The following is a 22,468-nucleotide window of genomic DNA, read 5'->3' as shown; positions in this document are numbered from 1 at the left end:
TTGGAAGGTGTCGGGTTGTATGTTGTCTAACATGTAAGTACAGTTTGTGGGTGTTTACCACCCATCATACAGATGAACTCGGTGAATACCCACTCAAAGGTTTCAACTGTCTCATCTCGAACCAGGACGTCGCCAAAGATAATAGTCTGGAAGTGATTGTTGACTCCCACAAATAAGCCGAAAGGCATGTCGTACATATTTGTCTAGTACGTGGTGTCAAATGTTATTGCATCACCGAATAAGTGGTACCGAGACCTTCTTGCTCCTGTTGACCACAACAAATTCCTTATCTCCTCATCTGGCTGCACCCTGTAGTACAAGCCAGAGTCTTTTGCTCCAAGCTCAGCGAAAACTTCCATTGTTTTGCGCACATCATCATCAGCGTGTTCTCTGCCGATCTGTCCACACAGCCCCCTGAAAGCTCTCTTGATGAATGGCACGTTGCTCATTGCACCGAAGAAACTACCAATTATGTTGTACACCTTACCTCGCGCAGCTGCTTGACAACATCTCTTGTGTATATGTCAATATGTCTCTGTGACGGCCAGTACAGCTTCTCACCACAGTTTTCCGTTAGTGAGTGATTATGGGATGCTCTGTGCTCACTAATATACCAGCCATTGTCATTTGTCCGGAGTATCCTTATCATTGCGGGACATCGGCAACGACGGGTCCGTGTGTTGCTTCTTTTGGGGACACCCTGAAGTTTTGACAGACGAATCAAATGTTTTGTTAGTTTGTTCTTCACGTGTATTGGCTGTTGTAGGTACTAATCGGCAAAGATGCGGACTGAATATGTAAAGTTGACATAGTGAAGCATCTTGCTTACCGAGCAACCACACACAATCTCTTGCATGCACTTTGTTCTCTCCACATTTAGCCTGCTTTTGTCGTACATGATTCCAAACCCTTTTTCCCATGAATAGAGATTGTAAAAATCGTACGCCTCCCCAAGTGAATCAAATGTGCTTCCGACTACATGTACTATGACGTTTGGTGTCTTCTCATTTGCATAACCTCGAAGTGCTTTTTCCAGGGCAGATGTCCTGCCGGCGACGCGGGGGGGGGGGGGGGGGGGGGGGGGGGGGGAGCAAGCACGCAAACCAGTAGTCCTCTCATAATCTCCGGCGGCAGCGGTTTGCTTTATGTGATATATGGAGTTTCAGATATAGGTTGCGACTCAGATCTTGCAATGGAAATCAAAATTCAGAACAAGTACGAACTGGGCAAACCGGAGCGATTGAGAGGGTATACCTCCTTGTCCACCCAGGAGCCTAAGGATCGTCCTTCCCTGTCGGCGTCTCTGAAGGTGCCACCGTCAGGGCGACGGCTTCGCAAGTACTGTTCAGATCGGCATCCACTGTGAGTGCGGCATCCCCAGCGTCGCCCATGCTGGACTCTGACCGGGCACGGATAAGAACTTCAGCGCCTTCGTCATATTCCAGGGAGTTGTCGTGGGATAGATCCATCGGCGGAAATCTACCAAAAAACAAAGCGACTATTGGATGTCTTCCTGTACGGCGCCACCGGCAACTTGGACAGAAAGGCAAAAGAAAAGTGAAGGGAACATACATGTCAACGGGATCCGATAGGAACTCGAAGCCATTGCTTTCCGCCTCCGCCATCACCATGCCCGCGAGCTCGGGAGCTTGTGCGGCGGATCAAGGGATATGGTTTCTTTTCTTTTTCTTGCCATAAAGCCGAGTTAAGTCGGAGGTCCCACTGGTGGGGCAGGGGCAGCTAGGGGTAATTTTCCGTTAGAGGCAAATTGGATTACGTTACAGGTTAACGGGTTAAGTATCGTGTTGTTGCCGGTTAGTCTAGTCATAGTGAGGAGTAACTTTGACTAGTGTCATGCATATGACACTAGTCTTTGTTACTATCTTCATACTGCAAAGTAGCATACAATTAGTATTATAGATGATAGCATTTATTACATCATGGACTCATTTAGCTTTGGGTTGCGTTATGTTACAGTAACATATTATGTTACTCCAAAAACCTCTCTCTTCATTAACTCTATGCCACATAAATAAATCTGTTTTGATATGTGCTATGTTACTTGCTAAGTTACTCCCACTATGACCAGCATTATGTACCAATGGAACATCAGGAGGCCACCGTCGGAGTTATCGGCCTCAGACGGGCCTGTTTCCGTATATGACTGTTGCCATCTACGGTCGTATCCCCCGCACTGCCACTGCCGGTGGAGGCAATCGTCGCGTCCACGCATCAATCTCCAGTTCGCCAGCACTAACGGGAGCAGGCGAGGACGAGCGCTCTATCGCCGCACTCCCAAAATACATCTCAACATCATGCAGTTTATCATTTTCTTTTCGAGGATCCAACGTGCAGTTTATCCATGTGAGTTTTTTTTTTAGATTCATCAATCAATGAGCGATAAAAAGGAAGTCTATTCTGAGGCGCAGCTGGACCGGGCCTGGCCCAGGTAGCATTTGGTCCGGAAAAGATTGGACTGGAGATCCCGACTCGGTCTGGACTAGGGTTCGCGTCTTGCTTTATTTAGATCGAGATCGAGACGACACCCCCAGACTCAGACGGCGCATCTTACCCCACAATCGTTCGGCGGCGAGGAATCAGGCGATCCCACCCATGGCCGATAAGAAGGGTTCCACTAGTAGGCAGCGACGAGCAACCGGCGAGGCGACCGGCGGTTTTTCCCTGAGGCCGTGCACCACCACCAAACAACATATGGCGGCGGCGACCGGCGGAAAGGGCGAGGCGTTGAACATGTTCCCGGCGCAGGCGGCGGAGGGCTGTCGATTGGGCGGGCCGACCCACCCTGGCGGTCGACCTAGTAGAAGACGAAGCAGAGCTGCGGCGGAGAATCAAAGCAACCCTGCTAACCTTCCCGGAGTCGAAGGCGTTGACTGCACAGCAGATGGAATTGGCAATTGACAGGATCGTGGAGGAGTCCAAGCCCGAGGCGGCTTCCGTCGCCGCCCCAGGCATGGTTCGGATGAGTGACTTCGACATACGCTTCTTCTTGTCCCTCCCGATGGTCCCCACCGTCGACGAAATCCTGGGCGTCGACGCCGGCGGGGTGTTCCCTCCAGGGTGGATCCATGAAAGGAAGAAGTTCCTTGATGAGCATTGTCAGGTCAAGAACAGGAAGGATGGAGACAAAGTCGGGCTGATGGACAAGATCCGCGTCGATTTGCTCACCAGGGGCTACGTCGAGGTCCAGAAAGAATATGTGGAGTTGGGCTCTGATGATGAGGAGGACTCGGACGATGATGATTGTCCCTATGAACCATATGATGAGAACAACCCTGGAGGTGTGGTCCTGCTGATCTGAGATTGAAGCAATCCAAGTATTCTGCACAAAGTGGTAGAAATGCATCCAAGAAGTTCGTCAACATCCAAGTATTCTACACAAAGTGGTAGAATTGCATCCAAGCAGTTCGTCAACATCCAAGTATCTACACAAAGTGGTAGAACTGCATCCAAGAAGTTTGTAGACTATCTGATCAGTTTAAGTTGCAACTCTAATCTAGCAGTGCCCTGTATATTTTTTACAATTTCAGTTTGGCCGATGTCTGCATCATGTGTTGTTGCTTAGCAAATGTAGATTCATGAAGGTGGCATATCAGTCCACAGCTTATGTAGTCCTAACTCTCAAAGTCGATAGAACAAAGTTTTAACATATGTTTATTATTTTTCACTGATTAATAATTTTATCCTCTTTCCTAAATAGAATTGCCTCCCAGCACTGATTTTTCCTACAGTCTGGGGAGCCATGTCATCTGCTGGCTGCAGCATTGCAGCCCCCTTCAAGTGTACCCCCAAATTAAATCTTTTTAGTTTTTACCGATGCCCTTCAACCTGTACTTCCTCACAACACGGTGAAAAGAGCGCAACTTTGACCCCAGTCGGGTTATTACTTCATGGTTTTTCTTTTGAATCTTTTTTGTTACAGAAATTCGAAAACTATTAGAGCCCCAAACTGAAATTTGCACAACTATCAGCGTGTCGTTGCCACCTCAATTGTTTTCGTAGCGGCTAGCAACCCATAGTTGGGCAGCAACAATTAGTAGTTTGGCTGAGACAGGAGTATTAAATCGAATTTCATCTCTGACTTTGTCTTTGAGGCCACAAGATGACAATCGAATTTCAACCTCGAGGAAGAGCCCCATGTTGTTCTTACCGATGCCGAGACCTCACCATATGGTGCATCTTTGGGTAAGCAGTTCTTGTTTGAGGCTTGCTTCTGCCGGAGCTAGACCGTTTATAGAATCAGAAATGGCTGTGCTGTTGTAATAGCTGGAATCCAGTATGACGAGGCGTTCACGGAAAGCAAGCTTTTTGTAAAAATGACTGTTAGTCGTTATTCCCCAAACGCAAAACAACCAGTTTTCGGTAAGGGCGCTTATAGGCGCAGGCGCAGGACCAGCGCCGTACGATCTAGTGATTAGGAGCCACATGATTTCCTCTTCCTTCTTTGGACGTCTCTCTTCTATTTGAAAAAAAAAATCCCCAGGCGCCGCCATGGACGACGAGGCGCGGGTCTCGAAGCACCTCCTCGCGCGTCTTCCCTGCCGTTGCCCTCGCCGCGGGTCGCCGCCATCGCCTCCTGGGTTTCTCTCCAGCAAACATGCGCCCACGGTTGCAGTTCCTGTGGCGACGATTGCAGCTCCAGTGAGCAGGTCCGCGTCTGTGGTGGTGCCGGTCGCCGGTAACAGCACGACCCATGCAACAACTGGACATGCACGCTGGGCACCCAGGCAGACATCGCCTGTTTGAATGGACGTAGCAAAAAAGCATCACCGGTCGTAACAAAAATGACAGACGGTTGCAGCAAATCGTGGTCGCCGTCGTCGCAAGGTCGTAGCCCGCCTTGCTGGATGTACCAAAAAACTTCGCTGGTGGTAGCAAAATCAAACTGTCTGCCTGTTTGAATGGACGTAGCAAAAAAGCATCACCGGTCGTAACAAAATTGACAGACGGTTGCAGCAAATCGTGGTCGCCGCCGTCGCAAGGTCGTAGCCCGCCTTGCTGGATATACCAAAAAACTTCGCTGGTGGTAGCAAAATCAAACTGTCTGCCTGTTTGAATGGACGTAGCAAAAAAGCATCACCGGTCGTAACAAAATTGACAGACGGTTGCAGCAAATCGTGGTCGCCGCCGTCGCAAGGTCGTAGCCCGCCTTGCTGGATATACCAAAAAACTTCGCTGGTGGTAGCAAAATCAAACGTGTCTCCCTGTTTGAATGGGCGTAGCAAAAAAGCATCACCGGTCGTAACAAAAATGACAGACGGTTGCAGCAAATCCTGGTCGCCGCCGTCGCAAGGGCGTAGCCCGCCTTGCTGGATGTACCAAAAAACTTCGCTGGTGGTAGCAAAATCAAACTGTCTCCCTGTTTGAATGGGCGTAGCAAAAAAGCATCACCGGTCGTAACAAAAATGACAGACGGTTGCAGCAAATCCTGGTCGCCGCCGTCGCAAGGGCGTAGCCCGCCTTGCTGGATGTACCAAAAAACTTCGCTGGTGGTAGCAAAATCAAACTGTCTCCCTGTTTGAATGGGCGTAGCAAAAAAGCATCACCGGTCGTAACAAAAATGACAGACGGTTGCAGCAAATCCTGGTCGCCGCCGTCGCAAGGGCGTAGCCCGCCTTGCTGGATGTACCAAAAAACTTCGCTGGTGGTAGCAAAATCAAACTGTCTCCCTGTTTGAATGGGCGTAGCAAAAAAGCATCACCGGTCGTAACAAAAATGACAGACGGTTGCAGCAAATCCTGGTCGCCGCCGTCGCAAGGGCGTAGCCCGCCTTGCTGGATGTACCAAAAAACTTCGCTGGTGGTAGCAAAATCAAACTGTCTCCCTGTTTGAATGGGCGTAGCAAAAAAGCATCACCGGTCGTAACAAAAATGACAGACGGTTGCAGCAAATCCTGGTCGCCGCCGTCGCAAGGGCGTAGCCCGCCTTGCTGGATGTACCAAAAAACTTCGCTGGTGGTAGCAAAATCAAACTGTCTCCCTGTTTGAATGGGCGTAGCAAAAAAGCATCACCGGTCGTAACAAAAATGACAGACGGTTGCAGCAAATCCTGGTCGCCGCCGTCGCAAGGGCGTAGCCCGCCTTGCTGGATGTACCAAAAAACTTCGCTGGTGGTAGCAAAATCAAACTGTCTCCCTGTTTGAATGGGCGTAGCAAAAAAGCATCACCGGTCGTAACAAAAATGACAGACGGTTGCAGCAAATCCTGGTCGCCGCCGTCGCAAGGGCGTAGCCCGCCTTGCTGGATGTACCAAAAAACTTCGCTGGTGGTAGCAAAATCAAACTGTCTCCCTGTTTGAATGGGCGTAGCAAAAAAGCATCACCGGTCGTAACAAAAATGACAGACGGTTGCAGCAAATCCTGGTCGCCGCCGTCGCAAGGGCGTAGCCCGCCTTGCTGGATGTACCAAAAAACTTCGCTGGTGGTAGCAAAATCAAACTGTCTCCCTGTTTGAATGGGCGTAGCAAAAAAGCATCACCGGTCGTAACAAAAATGACAGACGGTTGCAGCAAATCCTGGTCGCCGCCGTCGCAAGGGCGTAGCCCGCCTTGCTGGATGTACCAAAAAACTTCGCTGGTGGTAGCAAAATCAAACTGTCTCCCTGTTTGAATGGGCGTAGCAAAAAAGCATCACCGGTCGTAACAAAAATGACAGACGGTTGCAGCAAATCCTGGTCGCCGCCGTCGCAAGGGCGTAGCCCGCCTTGCTGGATGTACCAAAAAACTTCGCTGGTGGGAGCAAAATCAAACTGTCTGCCTGTTTGAATGGACGTAGCAAAAAAGCATCACCGGTCGTAACAAAATTGACGTACGGTTGAATCTTTATTATCTATGATTGAAGCTTTTTCCGTGGTAGGTTGCAGCAAAAAATGACGTGGTTGTAGCATCATCATCGCCGGGCGTCGTTCTGGTTGCAGCTTCTATCAAAACGATTATAGCATTTGTTGGCATCGGTTGCAAGCTTCATCGACCCATGGTTGTAGCATTCATCGCCGCCGTGCAAAAAGAAAGTCGCCATGAACGGTTGCTTCAAGCAAAAAATGTAGACGGTTGCAACAAAAAAAGACCTGTGCGTAAGCGGGATCCAGCTTCTTCTGCCCAAGGTTGCAGCTCTGTTGGGCACGGTTCCAGCTCTGTCATACACTGGTTGAAGCTCGAGAAGTCGATGGTTGCAGCAAAAAGGACGTCTAGTGCGTCAATGGGCTCCTAATTTTTTTGGCACACGGTTGCAGCTCTGCAGGGTGTGGTTCCAGCTCCGCTACGTACCAGTTGGCAGTTGCAGCATCTCGCCATGGCGTAGAGACGGGGTGTGTGTGATAGCGTGGTGGTCGCCTCCTGTGCTCGTGCGGAGAAAAAACAAGGAAGGGGCGGGAGGAAGAAAAGAGCCACAGAGAAAAAAAGGAAAGGGAGGTGGTGGGCCAGGCACACGTGGGTTACGTGGGGTGACTAGTTAAACCTGTGCGGGAGCAAACTCGCAAGAAATAAAAGCCATCAAATACACTGTGTGATAGCAAGAAATAACATGAAAAAAAAACTCCATAACAACGGCACGATCTGGCCAGGCGGCCGAACTATGCTTCAAATTCAACTCCTACCTAGAAAGCTATACAATCCATGTAGCGCTCTGCAATTTTCTTATTTTTTTTCCAAGTTCCTATTTAGTTTTATAATGCTATACAACTCCCATATGAAAAATACAATTATCAATATGCTATTATTTTATATTTTAAATATTTTTTCATTTTCATTATTGTACTTCGAAGAGGGAGACATGAACTTAATTTATGTGTATTTAAATATTTTAACCTATATTAGGAATTATTGTCTAAATTTAAGAATAAAAAATGTCAACTGTGTTTGTATAAATGTAAGGATAATTTACACAATAAATTTTTCACACGCGTTGAAATCTTTTAAAAATACATGTTGTAAACTTTTTTAACGCATGACAAACATTTTTCAAAAATGCCTTATAATTTTCTAATACATGTGAAACATTTTCCAAAAACATGTTGACATTTTTCAAATGCACTAACACTTTCTTGAAGTTAATGGCAGTTGTATTTTGTTCTTATAATTTTCTTTTAAAATGGTAAAAATAATATGAAAAATAATAACAAAAGAACTTGAATTTTTTTGAGAGGTACATAGCAACCAAAGCACGGTGGCCACCGAGCATGTTTTTTCTTAAAATTTGTAAAACTGGCACTTCAAAGTTTCATACAAATTTTAAAAATTTCACAAAAAATGTATGCAGGTGCTCTAGGTGACTTCGAAGTTTTTTTTTTGAAATTTTGTTATATTATACCCTGCAAAAAAGAAGAAAACAAATCAGGCAAAAAAGCTGATTTTTGCATTTATTTTACCTTTTTGTATCTCTCACAAACAAATACAGATTTTGATAAAAAAATCACATGGATATATTCACTTCTATGTGTTCATGTACAAAAAATGTCCGGAGTTTTTTAGCTGTAGAAATCCGTTTATTTGACTTTCAGAAAAAGAGCACAATGTGTCGGTGCTTCAAAATTACATTTTGCATTGCAACGCAATATATAAAGTTGACCTAGTCTATATCTACTAGCCACAGTATAGCCTGGTGGACAGCCTGTGCGTGAAACACAATATGTCAATTTGTGAGGCTTTTATATGTGATTAAATAGGGGTTTTCTAAAAAAAATCTCATGTCTGGGTGGGCCACCGGCATGTGGGCACGCCACGCAGGCTGGACATACGTCTGGATACGAATGAAGGCACCGTATTTGCATAGTCAGATAAGTTCAAGCACCAGTTTCATGTATTTTACAACTTTAAGCACTAAACTGATCGCGCAAGACAAGTTGAGGCACCTTCACCGTATTTAACTAAATGAATAAATCTTGCTACTTGTTCTTAATTACAGCTTAATTATATCAAAGCTCCTGCTTAATTATACAACCTTACTTATATCTGTTCGGTGTTTCTCTGCTATGAAATTCCTGCTTAATTCCTGCTGCCCTTGATTTGACTTTTATTACTACTTGTTATTGTTTCTTTGGCAAGCGTGCGTCATCCTGCAATTGACCGGTTATTTATATTATTTTTCTTGGAGGCGCGTCTAAATGTGTGCCCTATTGCTATCCACAAGAAGCACCAAGACAAGGCGATAACGTACAAAGGCAACCACCAAAACATTTTGATGGCATTAAACACTTTTTAACTAACAAATACTTTTAAAAATTCTATAAAGAATTTTCAAAATGTTACCAATATTATTTTTAAATGCATGCACATTTTTTTCTTTGTATGAAACATTTTCTCTATATTATTCGGAAAAACAATTACATTGTAGAAATATTAAAAAAATCATGTAACATTTCTGAAATGCTTGAACATTTTGTAGAGGTCACCAACTTTTTTAGAAGTTACAAGAACAAATATTTTGCGCAACTTTAACATTTTTTCAAAGACGTGATTAACAATTTTTTAAAATTTTAATTAATTAATTTTTACAGTAAATGTATTTTAAATAAAATATGAAATAAAACCAACAGAATAAATAAATGAAGTAAAGCAAATTGGGGTGGCCCAATACAGTAGTTCCTTCGGCGAGTAGCTACCCGGTTTGCTTAAAGCGAGACATAGCCGTGCAAGACCTCCTAATCAGCGCTTCCGGTGCCAAATCAACGCATAACGCTAAAACGGTCATCGCGCAAGTTGTGGCCCATTTGTGGCTGGCTTGCTCACTCTTAGGGTGGACATGTCCTTTCGCTTGCTCGCTGACTGCCCAAACGTGCGTGCGCTCGCTTTGTTTTGTTTTGCTCGCCTTTCTTTTTCATATTGCTCTGTTATAAAGAAGAGAAATATTTACTGGTTTTCAAATTAAAAAACATCTACAAATTTAAAAAGGGTTCACTAATTTGAAAAGGTTCACCAATTTGCAAAAGATTACGAATATAACAAGATTATTAATCTGAAAAATCATCGAATTGAAATAAGTTTGCAATTTTGAATTGTTTTTACGAAATTTAAAGAAAGTTCATGAATTTAACATATGTTTTTATTTTTAAAAGTACTATTAAAAGAAGTAAAACAAAGCAAATGAAAAACAAAAAATAGGAATGAAAACAAAATATGAAAATGACCATAAGCTTCCCAAAATCATTCCGAAGAAACAAATCAAAACTCAATTAGAAAAAATTTAAAAGAAGAAGAAAAAGCCTAAAAATAAAAAGTAAAATAGAAACCGACCAACAAAACCAAAGTAAAAATAGAGGGAAACCAGCCAAAACAACCTCAGGGAATTTTATTCAAATTCGTTGGGAGTAGCTAAAAAGGGCCGACCCATTTAATTCACTGTACAGTAACGTTGGAAGTGGGCGTGCACTATCTACCGAAACCCACGTTTTTTTTAGGAAGTAATCGGCGCTAGAAGAGTAAATAGATAATGGCAGGCCGCGCCCATTATGTATCGCCTGAACTGATTCCTAATAAGTCTCGCCTACAGTACGACGCTATTTGGCCGGCCCAATACTATAGCTGCGCGCTAGTTGTTCTTTCTGTGACTTTTTATCGGTATTTTCACTGTTTTGCATCGGCGTTCTTTTCCTTTTCTTTATTTCTTCATTTCTTTCTTTGTCTTTCACATTGTAATTTTTTTCGTATATATAACATTTTTCATACATGTTTAAACTTTTTCAAATACATGATCAACATTTTCTCAAATATATGTTTTGGTGTCTACTTTTCTTCATACACATGTTACATTTTCTGTGTATATCTAAATCTTCTATATATATGAAACATTGTTTCTGTATTATGTGAATATTTTTTAAATGCATGATTAACATTTTGTTTCCAACACATGCTTTGAACATTGTCTTCAAATATGTGTTAATTGTTTTTCCAAACACACATTGAAACATTTTTTAGTGATTGAAATATATTTTCAAACCATGCTAGCAATTTTTGCGTTGTACAATTTCTTTTTAAATGTCACAAACATATTTGTTGAATTGCGTGAACATTTTTTTAATGTAACTTACATTTTGTTAATGGTACGAAACATTTTATTAAAATTACATGAACATTCTTTTACATTGTATAAATATTTTCTAAAATGCCACATAGATTAGTTTACACGCATAAACATTTTTAAATGTGACAAACATTATTCTGAAAGCTATCAACATTATTTAAAAAATCACGAACAGACGAGGGGGCGCAGAGGGCAAATTGCATAGGCGCACACGCGCCACATCACGATTGGACAAAATATCTGACTGTTTGATAGATGACAATATGCTAGCTGCCAGCAATGCAAAGAATCCATATAATTCGTCAGTATCCACTAGACAGTATTATTTTTTCCATCAACAAACTTTTCCGGTTCATAGCAAATAATTCCTGCGACTAGGATTGTGGCGCCCTCTCCATCTCGATAACCATGACACACTAAGTCATGAGTGTGCGTCGCGATATACAGTTAGGTTGTGTTTGGTTTGATGACAGGGATGATTGGTTGGCGATATCCACTGACAATACCACGGCTTGGCTGATGCAACAACATTGGTGCAAGAATGTAGGATATTCAACTCCGCTTCCAGGCTTCCAGCTCAGGCATTCTTAGCTTACCAACGGGATTCTGAATTGAAGTGCACAATGGCCACAACAGCTTCAACATTTACTCGGTGCTGGCAGCTTATTAACTTCATGAGTTCTTCGCATTATGACCAACTGAATTTTTTTTCTTAGGCCCTCCTCTGTATGCTGGCTCACAAAGGAAAGAGCTCAGCACCACCATACTGAAAGGCTCAATAAATCATTAAATTTTCACCCTTAGCTCCACCTGCAAAAAATCCCAGCACAAGAGCTTTGCGTGCCTCAACCTGTATGTGACTGCGCCTCAACACACTCCAGCACAGTACAAATCTCAGCATGCAGAGGATGCTGGCTGCCACCGGCCACAAACTCATGCACCTCACCGTCAAGCTCGACCGAGCTGCACCCTGGAGTTTTCTTCATCCGCAGGCTGTTCATTTCCCTCCTCTCCCTGGCGAGGCCGCTCCAGTTCTGGGCTTTTGCGTACATGCTGGACATCATCACCCTTGCCCAAGGGTCATCCGGATCCAACCTGGTAACTTCCGCCGCCGCAATCTCGCCAAGCTCCAAGCTGCCATGGACTTTGCATGCGCTCAGGAAGGCTCCCCATATCACCATGTTAGGTTTCATTGGCATTGTCTTTATCATCCTATATGCCTCTGCCAATCGCCCGACGCGGCCGAGAAGATCGACCATGCAGCCATAGTGTTCAATCTTGGGTGTGATTCCATATTTCTCCTGCATGGAGTAGAAGTAGTCAAGGCCTTGGTCCACTAGCCCTCCATGTGCACACGCATTCAGGACCCCGACGAGAGTAACATCATCAGGGCGCATACCACCATCTTGCATCATGTGAAACATCCGCAAGGCATCAGCGGCACGACCATGCATCGCTAGTCCACAAATCACTGTTGTCCATGAGTAGAGGTCCCTCTTCCCAGGTGCCTTCTCAAACACCTGCAAGGCCGTGTCAATGCTTCCACATTTGGCGTACATGTCTATCAAGCATCTATCCAGTGTGCCATTGTGATTCATCCGATTCTTGTCAATATACGCATGGACCCAAATCCCAGTCTCCAAACACCCTGCAGCTCCACAGGCACCAAGGACAGTGGACATTGTAGGCCCATTCGGGTGCACCGGGCATGAGGACGGAGACACCATCTGGCGGAACAAGCCTAGCGCCTCCCTGCACCGGCCGACCAGGCAATACCCTGCTATCACCGTGTTCCACGACACCACATCCCTCCTCGGCATGGCAAGAAAGAGCTGGTACGCAGCCTCCACATGTCTATTCCTGACATACTGATGCACCATGGCGTTCCAGGCGACGGCACTCTTCGCCGGCATGTCGTCGAACACCCTCCTGGAGACCGCGAGCTCCCCGTGCTCCCCGTAGACTCTCACAAGCTGGGTAGAGACGAACATGTCCGGCTCGATGCCGCTGACGACGATGAAAGCATGGACCATCCTTCCCGCGGCCAGCGTGCGAGAGTGGCACGCGGCCAGCACGACGGCCAGGGCAACGTTGTCCGGGGCGAGGCCGTCCGCGAGCATGCCCCGGAACACCCGGAGGGCCTGGGCCGGCTGCCCGGACGCCGCGTGCGCCCGCGCCATGGCGGTGCGCGCGACGAGGCCCTGGTCGGGCATTTCATCGAACAGAGCCCGCGCGTGGGCCGGGCGGCCGAGCGCGGCGTAGGCCGTGAGCAGGGACGTGGGGAGGTGCGCCCCGGCGTGGAGGAGCCCCGGCTTGAGGAGGAGGCAGTGGATGGCGGCGGCCGACAGGAGCGCCCCCGGCGCCGCCGGCGAGAGCGACTTGATGAGGCGGAGGAGCGAGCTGGAGGACAGGGCAAGCGGGTGCATCATCTGACTGACTGGGCCCACGGCGCGCGAGCCCCGTAACCGTAACTTACCGTAACACGTTGAGGCCTTGAGGGGGCAAATCGTAAATGATGAAACACACCGGGGTGTAATCGGATAAACAAAATAGCAGCCAGACGATATGCCAAATCCAACCACTACAATGCTGGTCGCCGTAGTATCCTCGGGAATCCGCGGCTCCTACTCCTCCTGCCCCGTCGCCACCGCCGCGAATCTATTCCGCTGTGCCTCCTCATCTGCTCGTGCTCGTGCTCCGGCCTGTTTGCGGCGCAGGTGACTCCCAGAATCTTCTTTCGGGAGGGGGGTCAGGGTGAGGTGCGTTCTTGGATTTTTGTTCTTCTTCTTGTGCTGTCTTGGATGCACTTCAGAAGGATGCGTTCTTGGATTGCTACTGTCTGTTTGCAGTCTGATGTACATATAGATAGTTCTTGTTTCTGTTGATACCCATGATTCTGTCAAACTATAGGGGCACCGCAGTCCTCAACTTGCTCCAGTTAGTGTTAATTCTTGTGTAGATCTTTGCCTCCGGTTCAGAAACAAAATATGCTAGTACTGTATATTATTAGAATTAGAACAGAAGCAATAGGGTCCTGAACCAATGAATCCTTTTGGCCGATAAAAAGCAAGACCTGCCTGCGAGTTCGATTTTTTTGTTTTTGTTTTTGACTGACAGTCCATGCCTTGGACATGAACTGTGCATGTAGTAGAGATGCTAATTTTTTGAGTTGACTGATAGTGACCCACTCAGGATCTCAGTCTGCCTCATCGTCTTATTCCTATTCGGTTCACTTTGGGTTCTGCAGCCAGTTCCATCTGGTTTAATCGCTTTCACTACACAGCTACAGCAAGACATCTTGGCGTTCAAAAGCCATGGCTTCTGCCCATCCCTCGCAAGGATTGCCTTCAGGGATGGACCCTTCTATGGTGGATGAGTACGCTTCCCAGTCCAAGCTGTTGCAAGAATTTGTCAAGATACCCAGCATTGGCAAGGCTTGGGTCTTCACTTCCAAAGATGGTATGGACGGTTACTGTTGTATGTATATCCACTTATCTTATCCACTTCTTGTCAAATTCAAATTTCTCACTCTTCTTTTTGGTTGTTTAATTTTAAGAAAACGCATCCAGGGCAATGGTTTCTGTTAGCCAGTCGGATCTTTTGGCCAACAAAAAGAGGAGTTTCCTTCTAAATACTCACATCTCAAAAGGTTCCTCAAAGTCGGCGAGTTTCCAGTGGTCTCCCTTCCCGGTTGAAATGAGCGGGGTGTCAGCAGTCGTTCCATCACCGTCCGGAGAAAAGCTTCTGCTAGTACGGAATGCTGAGGATGATGACTCCCCTACAAAATTAGAGATTTGGGGGCCCTGTCAGTTGGAGAACGAAATACATGTTGCACGATCTGTTCATGGGTCGCTGTACGCTGATGGATGGTAAATTTCATCTTTCTTTTGTTTTTCCTTTTTGCGACATCGTGCATTTCTTCATTTTGCTTTTGTAACTCTGATATGCGCTTTGCATTGCTATGAATGTAGGTTTGAAGGGATTTCATGGAACCAGGAAGAGACCCTTATAGCTTATGTTGCTGAGGAGCCTCCCCAACCAAAGCCAGAGTTCAATGATTCAGGTTACAGGAAGGAAGGTTCATCTCAAAAGGACTACAGGAGCTGGAAGGGACAAGGGGATACAGAAGATAACTGGGGAGAAACCTATAGTAACAAAAGGATACCTGCTTTGTTCGTCGCTAACATCACTAGGTATGCTTCTGGCTGACGTGAAAATATAAATTCGAGAAAGTTTACAATATACTGTATTGTGGTGTTCTGAGGAAACTTTCCGCTGCAGTGGTGAAGTACGAGCATTGAAGGGTATACCTAGATCATTAAGTGCTGGCCAGGTGATTTGGGCTCCATCATCTTCATATAGTTTGGTTTTTGTGGCATGGTCAGATGATAATGGTTTCCAAGAGACACCAAGGAAACTTGGCATCAAATACTGCTATAACAGACCTTGTGCTCTGTATGCTGCTGCTGATCCTTTCAAGGAAGAAGCTGACAAACCATCAATTGAGTGAGCATATCTGTCCTTGGTAACATTAATTATTCATTTTTCTGTTCTTACCCGTTGCCAGATGCACATTTTTTATACATTTGAAGAATTCATGTTGATTTTTGATGTTTTTTATTTCCTATTTTACCTTAAAGACTTGCATCAAATATATGTTGAAAGATCTTTTCTGTACAAGATAACAAGACTGGTCACATATTTTTTTACTTCCTCATCATCCTAGTTGTAGGAAAGACTATGCTATATGCAGCATGGCTCTCTAAGCACAGATCATTTTTTCATTTTTCCATAGAAAGGTTATTTTATTTTCTGATTACCTGTTTCTATTTTGTAACAGCTCCAATAAGGGTGATACTGCAGCTCTGGTCAAGTTAACAGCAGACTTGAGTAGTGCTTTTTTCCCACGGTTCAGGTAGGATGACTTCCATTGTTCAATGGTGTTAATTTATGTCACAAGGATCAACTAGATGTATTGGAAGTAACAACAGATCCACTGCTGCATATTTTAAATTTTGCTAGATTTTCCTCTTTATTTTCTCTTTTGCGTTAAGATTCTTTAGGCCAGCATTTTTTGATCATCGGTGTTAGTACATAACATGGATAAACACCGTGTAAAGGAGAACCGAATGACAATGGCTGGGGGGGGGGGGCAATATTTTTTCGAAAAAATGCAAAAGCCTTGTGTTTCAGTTCACGGATAGAAAGAAGAGTTTGAACTAGCCCGTAGAGGGGCACACCCAGTGAGGGGCACACCCAGTGATACAACACAACGCACTAAAAAGTAGTCGCCGCCTCTGCCGGTAGCAACGCCGCAAAGACCCCTCGCGCCTGCCATCACCCAATCCCTGGCTTTCGCCCCGATCGCCTCGACGAGGCTAGCTTGGCTGAGACGGGCGTCGCCGAAGATGATCGTGTTGCGATGCTTCCATATGCATCATGCCACTAGCATGATCCAGAGGACGCGCCCTTCCGGCAAAGGTCTGGATGGAGAGGCAAGTTTCCTGCTACCAGTCCACGAAGTCATCCCACGTGACGGCTGAACAAGCCATCGATCGTGTCCAGGACTCATGCCACACCGTGTGTGGAAGGGAGCAGCCTGTGAGGAGATGTGCCACTGCCATCGTCTCTTCCGACTGGTCACATAATACTCTACAAGGTGTATGCTGCAGGCCTCGATGCGCTGGTCGGTCGGCAGTCCAACAACGGTCTTGTGAAAATTAAGCCACACAAAAAACTTAATCCCTGGGGGAGCCCATGACTTCCAGTTTTGCTTCCAAGCGCTCGAGCTGACTGCTCTCTAGAAGAGAGCGTCGTAGTAGCTCTTGGAAGTGTCCATCCAGGGTCTGGCGCCACTGGAGGACATCCGGCGAGGTGGGAAGCTGCAGGCCTGTGCACCATCCGGCAGACATGGATGTACTGTCATAAGACCGGCAGACTTGAGGCCTCCCTAATGTCCGAGATCCAATGGGGATCTGTCAGGGCGTCTAACCTCCGCCGCTTCCTAGTGCACCCTGAGACCAGAAGCAGTAGCTCAGGCACAAACCCAGAAATGGCATGACCGTCAATCCATTGATCCTCCCAGAATAAGGCAGATGCTCCGTCGCCAACTGCCATCTTGGTGGATGCGGCAGACAAATCGCGCTCATCCCAGGAAAATTGCAGGTCCAGAGGATGGAGGGGTCGGTGTGCATCGTCCAAAACCATCGGATCCTGAGGCTCATCGCCACCCTGGCAAGGACCGGAACAACCAAACCCCCAAGCGGAGGGGCCTGCATACCCTGACCCAATTGACGTGGTAGTGGCTTCTCTTCGCGGGCGCTATGCCCGCCCAAAGGAAGCCCCTCAGGATTTTATCCATCTTCTTCTGGGTTCTCTTGTTCAAGCTTAGTGTTAGTAGCAAGAGCACAGCTAACACTGATTTGGGGCTCCGTTTTAGGGACTGATTCCCCCAGCAATCATCGATTTCAAGTTCCAACTAATTAAGATAGAATCAGGACTGAAAAAGATCATATCCCTAATAATAAAATCGCTAAGAAAACTCCAGCAACCTGTCGGGTTGTGGTTACCGGCCTCCTGTATATGTGGTTTTGATGGCCCATAACCGGACGCACGTCTACTGCCATGCTGCCACCCAACATGTGCATGACATATGGTTAGAAATTACACTGATAACACTATGTCACTCCTTTTCCCAATGCAAGCCACACCAATAGATGGACCATGCACATTAGTGAGTGTATGTGATTGTCTTTTAATGAGTTGTAATGGGACTTGCCTGTCACTATTCAAACAACAATAAATCCCTGTTTGGTGTAATTTTAATTTGAAAATACATAATATGGCCATGCCAAATCAACATCATCAACATTTCCTTGTTGCTGTAGAACCTGGCCTCAGTAGTATGAATCTTTGTGCACCGCAAACAGTTTTTGTTGATTATTATTATTTATTATTATGCAAGAATGGTTATGTCAAGTTTCTGATGCATTTACGCTATCAATACATTGTAATGCTTAATAATGAGAGCTTTTATTGCACAGCCCGGATGGGAAGTATCTTGTGTTCATCTCAGCAAAGAGTGCTGTGGATAGTGGAGCACACAATGCCACAAATTCAATGCATAAAATTGACTGGCCTACCGACGGCAAACTAGAGGGGAGCCTCAGTGTTTCTGATGTGGTATAATGATGCCGTTCCATTTCCTTAAGTATATACCTTTGCATAAGAAGTGCTGGATGTCCAATATCAAATGCTTAATACATTAGTTATTATTTAGGTACCCACTGTAATGAGCCCTCAAGATGGGTGTTTCCCTGGGATGTACTGCTCTGGCTTACTTCGGTTTCCATGGCTTTCTGATGGACGGACTATGATTTTATCTTCTGCTTGGGGAAGCAAGGAAGTAATACTTTCTATCAACGTTGCGAGGTAACTACACACATCTACCTGTTCTATTGTTAAACTCATTGGCTAACTCGTTTATTTGTCCGTGAATTCACTGTGTCCCTCCACAGCGGCGAAGTCTCAAGAGTTAGTCCGCAGGATTCAGATTATTCCTGGAACGTTCTCGCACTTGACAATAATAACATTCTTGCAGGTAACCCTAAATTCCTACGGTTTTAAAGCAGACTTCATATTTCCATCAGCTAAATTTCCATATTTATGTGCCTTCTTCCTTCCAGTTTCCAGCAGCCTTGTAACGCTGCCTCAAATGTACTATGGATTTGAAGATTCTCACACAGACAAGCCTTGCCAGTGGGACTGGCAGGAAATTCCATCTCCATTTCCGAAGCCATCTGATAAGGTTTAACTTAAACACAATATTTTCAGTCCATCCTTTGCCACTACTCCTGAATTCTCACAGAAGATTTGATGGCGCAAACTACACATTTCTATGATGTATATTTCACAGGTCAGCTCATTGTTAGCCGATCATAAGTTCAGTGTAATCAAAATCCCAGTCAGCAATCCTTCTGATAAACTTCCAGATGGTATGCAACAACTTCAACACCACATATGCCTTTTACTGCTCACCAATTTTACAGAAAACTGCTATAATTTTATTATCTTTTTGTAACTTCGTATGAAGTTAATACTCTTCTGTTTATTTCTTTCTGTAGTGATTCTCTTTTTACTGCAATGAGTAGAATGCTATATACATATATATCGTGATTTGTGTGTGTGCCATGACATAACTGTGTTGTATTAAATAAATGATTCACTGGAATGCTTGATCGAAGAGAAGATTGTAAAGTTCATGATAGTCCAACTTCTATTTTGGTTATCTGCTGGGCTCATAATAGGCAATTTCTAAGAAATCCTTTATCGAGATTGCTACCACTACTTTTAAAATGCCTTGATATTTTCTCCTTCAAAACCTTCACTGGACTAGTATGCATGAATGCCATTCTTATTCACCCAGCATTTCACTTTACAATTCGATCAAACACTTAACTGTATATGTTGGACTAGTAAGCTCTAATTGTTTCAGTCGGAAAAACTCCACTTTCAACCCTGAACTCTGAAAATGCAACCTTGAACTATTGAAACAGTCCACTTTTCACCCTCAAGTGGTTTCACAAGTGATTTCGGCAGACATGCATTCCACCTCACTGCCATGTTAACAAATTTCAATTGTTTTTATTCATTTTGACCACCATTTCTTCCATTCGTAGTAATTTGTTGTCAACACTGAGTTCTCTCTGCTTGCCTTCTCTCACTTGATAATGTTATATTTTCTCTATTCAGGCGCTAATCTCCCCTTTGAGGCTATTTTTGTGTCTGGCAAGGATTCAGCAAGTAGTCCAACGATTGTTGTTCTTCATGGTGGCCCTCACTCAGTCTACCCATCAAGCTATTCGAGATCCTTGGCCTTTCTATATGCACAGGGATATAACCTGCTTGTTGTAAATTACAGGTGAGCCTTGAAATTACGAGTATATCTTGTAAATGATTTGTCATGAACCATGTTTCATCATGGGGTATCCGTCAAGCGGGAGATCATATGGTGATGCTTTGGGCTAGAACAGCTCTAGGGGAAGGAGATCAACGGCCGAAGGAGGAATGTATGGTGATGCTTAGGGGACTAGAGATTTGTTATTCCATCTCTTAATCCAAAGAGATGGCAGTGCCATGCTTATAAGGCACGCTTCTAGTTAATCCAACTACGAACATATGCACGCATGCTGCTAACTCCTTTTGAGTTCCATGGTTCTGTATTTTGAATGTTAACTAGTTTTGCATCACACTAACACGGAATATCTGCACACACTACTCTGTTGCTTAGGGGCTCGTTGGGGTTTGGAGAAGAAGCATTGCAATCTCTTCCTGGAAATATTGGTTCTCAGGTGCTACTAATTTACTTCCATGTTTAAGATAATTTTCCTTAGATGTCAAAATTATCATGACCGATCTGTGATCTTATGTGCAATTGGTTAAATGCTCATGAACAGGATGTGAATGATGTATTGACAGCTTTGGACTTTGTCAAAAAGAGAGGACTAATAGATGCATCTAGAGTAGCTGTAGTTGGAGGTTCACATGGAGGTTTCTTGACAACACATTTGATCGGCCAGGTTTTTCTGACTGCCTTCTTTCTTCTTAATTATTTCTCTAGGCGCTTGCTTCTTTTATCGGTCTTTTTGTGCTTACTTTGTTTGCTCACAGTTTATATTCTCAACGGAATTTACCATGCAATTCAACGTCTGTCAGTTGGATAATCAGATTTCATTAGCAAATTGAATTCTGATGAATATCAATATTCAGCAAACTGAAGCTACAGCCTTTCTTTCCTCTTACACTTGAGTTGTGGTGATTTAACCAATTCTAGCCTATTTTTGCTTCAAGTACTAAAGAATAGTCCATACAGAAATGCCCTTGTTCTCCTTTTAACGTATTGACATTTTCTTGTTGAAATCTACAAGTTGAGACTTGAGAAAATACAATAGCTTTGTGTCTTGATGCGTCGATAAAAAAGAGTTTTAGTTACAAGGCCCGGGCTACGCTATTACAACATGCTCAACACACATGGCTAAGGTGCTGAGGCAGGATAACCCACAGGCTCTGACGCCTGGCCAATCCCTACAATTTGAGTTTGGATGTTAGCGTAGATCATTTCACTGCCAAAACCTACAGGAAACTAGTATTGGCGTACTGCCTTTGGGAACTCGGTCCAGAACTTAAAAAGCTCAAGGCACATAGAGTTCATATATCACATGATGTTAGTCATTATCTTTTATGATCTAGAATATTGTTGACTTGGGTACATTTCTTGGAATGCAGGCTCCAGAAACATTTGTTGCTGCAGCTGCCAGAAATCCAGTGTGTAACTTACAATTGATGGTCGGTACCACTGATATCCCTGATTGGTGCTTTCTGGAGGTTTATGGAAAAGAAGGGAAAAACTGCTTTACAGAGTCTCCTTTAGCAGACACTCTTACAAAGTTTTACCAGAAATCACCGATATCACACATTTCCAAGGTAAATAATTAGTCGGTTTCACATTCGTATGAAAATCATTTCTGAAATCTTTGCTTGAGGAAAAGGTTCAGGTTTATGTGTGCAAAGGAAGAGACTGCCAGGACACTTTTATCAGAAACCAATTGCTTGACAATATATATTATCACATCTGCAGGTTAAGACACCAACACTCTTTCTTCTCGGAGCAAAAGATCTCCGTGTTCCTGTTTCTAATGGCCTACAGGTACATCCATGTGCAACTGTGTACTTTTCAAAGTACACATGATTATGTAGATCCTATTCTGTTTAATAGATTCGGCAAGCTTTGCGCTTTCATAAAAAAAACAGGGTACATGAGGCTGCTTTCAAGCCCTTGTATAATAGAATTAGTTCCACTACTTTTGTGTGTGTTTGGACAGCTCAGATCATTTTCATGAAAGAAACCCCATGACCATCATCGTTGAGCTGTTCATGCTGCACAGCTCAATTCAATTTATACTTAACAACGGTTGTTGCAACATTTTCAGTATGCAAGGGCTTTGAAGGAGAGGGGAGTCGACACCAAAATTATTGTCTTCCCAGAAGATATTCATGGACTTGACAAGTTTGTCCAAACTTAAATTTACTTGCTACGATTACTATGCATGTGTCCAAACATTTCACTAAATCAAATTTTCTTTCTTTTCAGACCACAGTCCGACTTTGAGAGCTTCCTCAACATAGGGGTTTGGTTCAAGAAGTACATGAGCAAATAAGCATTGGGCTTCTTAAACACCATGATCTCCTTGTATTTTTCATTCTGGTGGATAAATGGTTGTAATTTAGGTCACAGGAACCTGTGCCATGAAAATAGTGTTCGACTGGCAGCTCTTGTAAATAATATCTTGTGTGAACTTGTGGTGCTACTTTAATGGTACTGGTATGGATTAGAACTTGTGATTCCAAAAAGAAAGCTGATGCATTTTAGAGCTCACT

General features: G+C 44.5%; 2 protein-coding genes across 4 annotated transcripts; one reads left to right on the top strand and one right to left on the bottom strand.

Annotated features, from left to right (window-relative positions):
• Nucleotides 1–11,127: 11,127 nt before the first annotated feature.
• LOC125523463 (pentatricopeptide repeat-containing protein At5g08510-like) lies at nucleotides 11,128–13,493 on the bottom strand. Its single transcript, XM_048688501.1, has one exon. The coding sequence runs from the start codon at nucleotides 13,459–13,461 to the stop codon at nucleotides 11,878–11,880; it is 1,584 nt and encodes a 527-aa protein (XP_048544458.1). The 5' UTR covers nucleotides 13,462–13,493; the 3' UTR covers nucleotides 11,128–11,877.
• Nucleotides 13,494–13,575: 82 nt separating this feature from the next.
• Nucleotides 13,576–22,466, top strand: LOC125523441 (acylamino-acid-releasing enzyme 1). 3 transcript variants are annotated; one of them, XM_048688477.1, is made up of 18 exons: nucleotides 13,576–13,749; nucleotides 14,316–14,491; nucleotides 14,589–14,901; nucleotides 15,004–15,225; nucleotides 15,314–15,538; nucleotides 15,873–15,947; nucleotides 18,076–18,214; nucleotides 18,312–18,463; nucleotides 18,550–18,632; nucleotides 18,718–18,839; nucleotides 18,948–19,026; nucleotides 19,784–19,952; nucleotides 20,322–20,382; nucleotides 20,488–20,610; nucleotides 21,317–21,514; nucleotides 21,669–21,737; nucleotides 22,021–22,097; nucleotides 22,182–22,466. In XM_048688477.1, the coding sequence occupies exons 1-18, from the start codon at nucleotides 13,598–13,600 to the stop codon at nucleotides 22,246–22,248; spliced, it is 2,502 nt and encodes an 833-aa protein (XP_048544434.1). In that variant the 5' UTR covers nucleotides 13,576–13,597; the 3' UTR covers nucleotides 22,249–22,466. The 3 variants fall into 3 exon arrangements, with proteins under 3 accessions (XP_048544434.1, XP_048544447.1, XP_048544441.1); XM_048688490.1 differs by having other exon boundaries at nucleotides 13,582–13,791; nucleotides 14,280–14,491; XM_048688484.1 differs by having other exon boundaries at nucleotides 13,583–13,791.
• Nucleotides 22,467–22,468: the final 2 nt, after the last annotated feature.

The sequence above is a fragment of the Triticum urartu genome, chromosome 1 (genome assembly GCF_003073215.2).
Source record: "Triticum urartu cultivar G1812 chromosome 1, Tu2.1, whole genome shotgun sequence".
NCBI lineage: Eukaryota > Viridiplantae > Streptophyta > Magnoliopsida > Poales > Poaceae > Triticum > Triticum urartu.
Note: the sequence above shows the minus strand (reverse complement) of the source record. Positions and strands in the feature narration are given on the sequence as shown.